The following is a 784-nucleotide window of genomic DNA, read 5'->3' on the forward strand; positions in this document are numbered from 1 at the left end:
TAAAATACATGAAAGGATTCACACTGGAGAGAAACCCTATGTATGTAAGCAATGTGGGAAGGCTTTTAGTACACAGCGTTATTGTAAAATACATGAAAGAACTCACACTGGGGAGAAACCCTATGTATGTAAGCAATGTGGAAAAGCTTTCAGCACACATAGTGTTTGTCGAGTACATGAAAGAAGTCATACTGGGGAGAAACCCTATGTATGTAAGCAATGTGGGAAAGCTTTCAGTACACAGAGTTATTGTAAAATACATGAAAGAACTCACACAGGGGAGAAACCCTATGTATGTAAGCAATGTGGAAAAGCTTTCAACACATGTGTTGATTATCAAAGACATGAAAGGAGTCACACTGGGGAGAAACCCTATGTGTGTAAGCAATGTGGGAAAGCTTTCAGTGAACACAAAAATTGTCAAAGACATGAGCGAACTCACACTGGGGAGAAACCTTATGTATGTAAGCAATGTGGGAAAGCTTTCAGTACACCAGATTATTGTAAAATACATGAAAGAAGTCACACTGTGGAGAAACCCTATGTGTGTAAGCAATGTGGGAAAGCTTTCAGTACCCCAGATTACTGTAAAATACATGAAAGAAATCACACTGGGGAAAAACCATATGTATGTAAACAGTGTGGGAAAACTTTCAGTACCAACAGTCATTGTCGAATACATGAACGATCTCACACTGGGGAGAAACCCTATGTATGTAAGCAATGTGGGAAAGCTTTCAACACAAACAGTCACTGTCAAATACATGAAAGAACTCACACTGGG

The 784-nt window shown here is 39.3% G+C and overlaps 1 protein-coding gene across 1 annotated transcript in view; it reads left to right on the forward strand.

The window, feature by feature from the left end:
• LOC102023850 (zinc finger protein 433-like) overlaps positions 1 to 784 on the forward strand; it is a 128,331-nt gene that overhangs the window by 126,456 nt on the left and 1,091 nt on the right. Inside the window, 1 exon segment of the mRNA XM_013508418.1 lies at positions 16 to 656. Coding sequence (XP_013363872.1) covers positions 16 to 656 — 641 coding nt within the window.

Source organism: Chinchilla lanigera, unplaced genomic scaffold (assembly GCF_000276665.1).
Source record: "Chinchilla lanigera isolate Chin_1 unplaced genomic scaffold, ChiLan1.0 scaffold00145, whole genome shotgun sequence".
Classification (NCBI taxonomy): domain Eukaryota; kingdom Metazoa; phylum Chordata; class Mammalia; order Rodentia; family Chinchillidae; genus Chinchilla; species Chinchilla lanigera.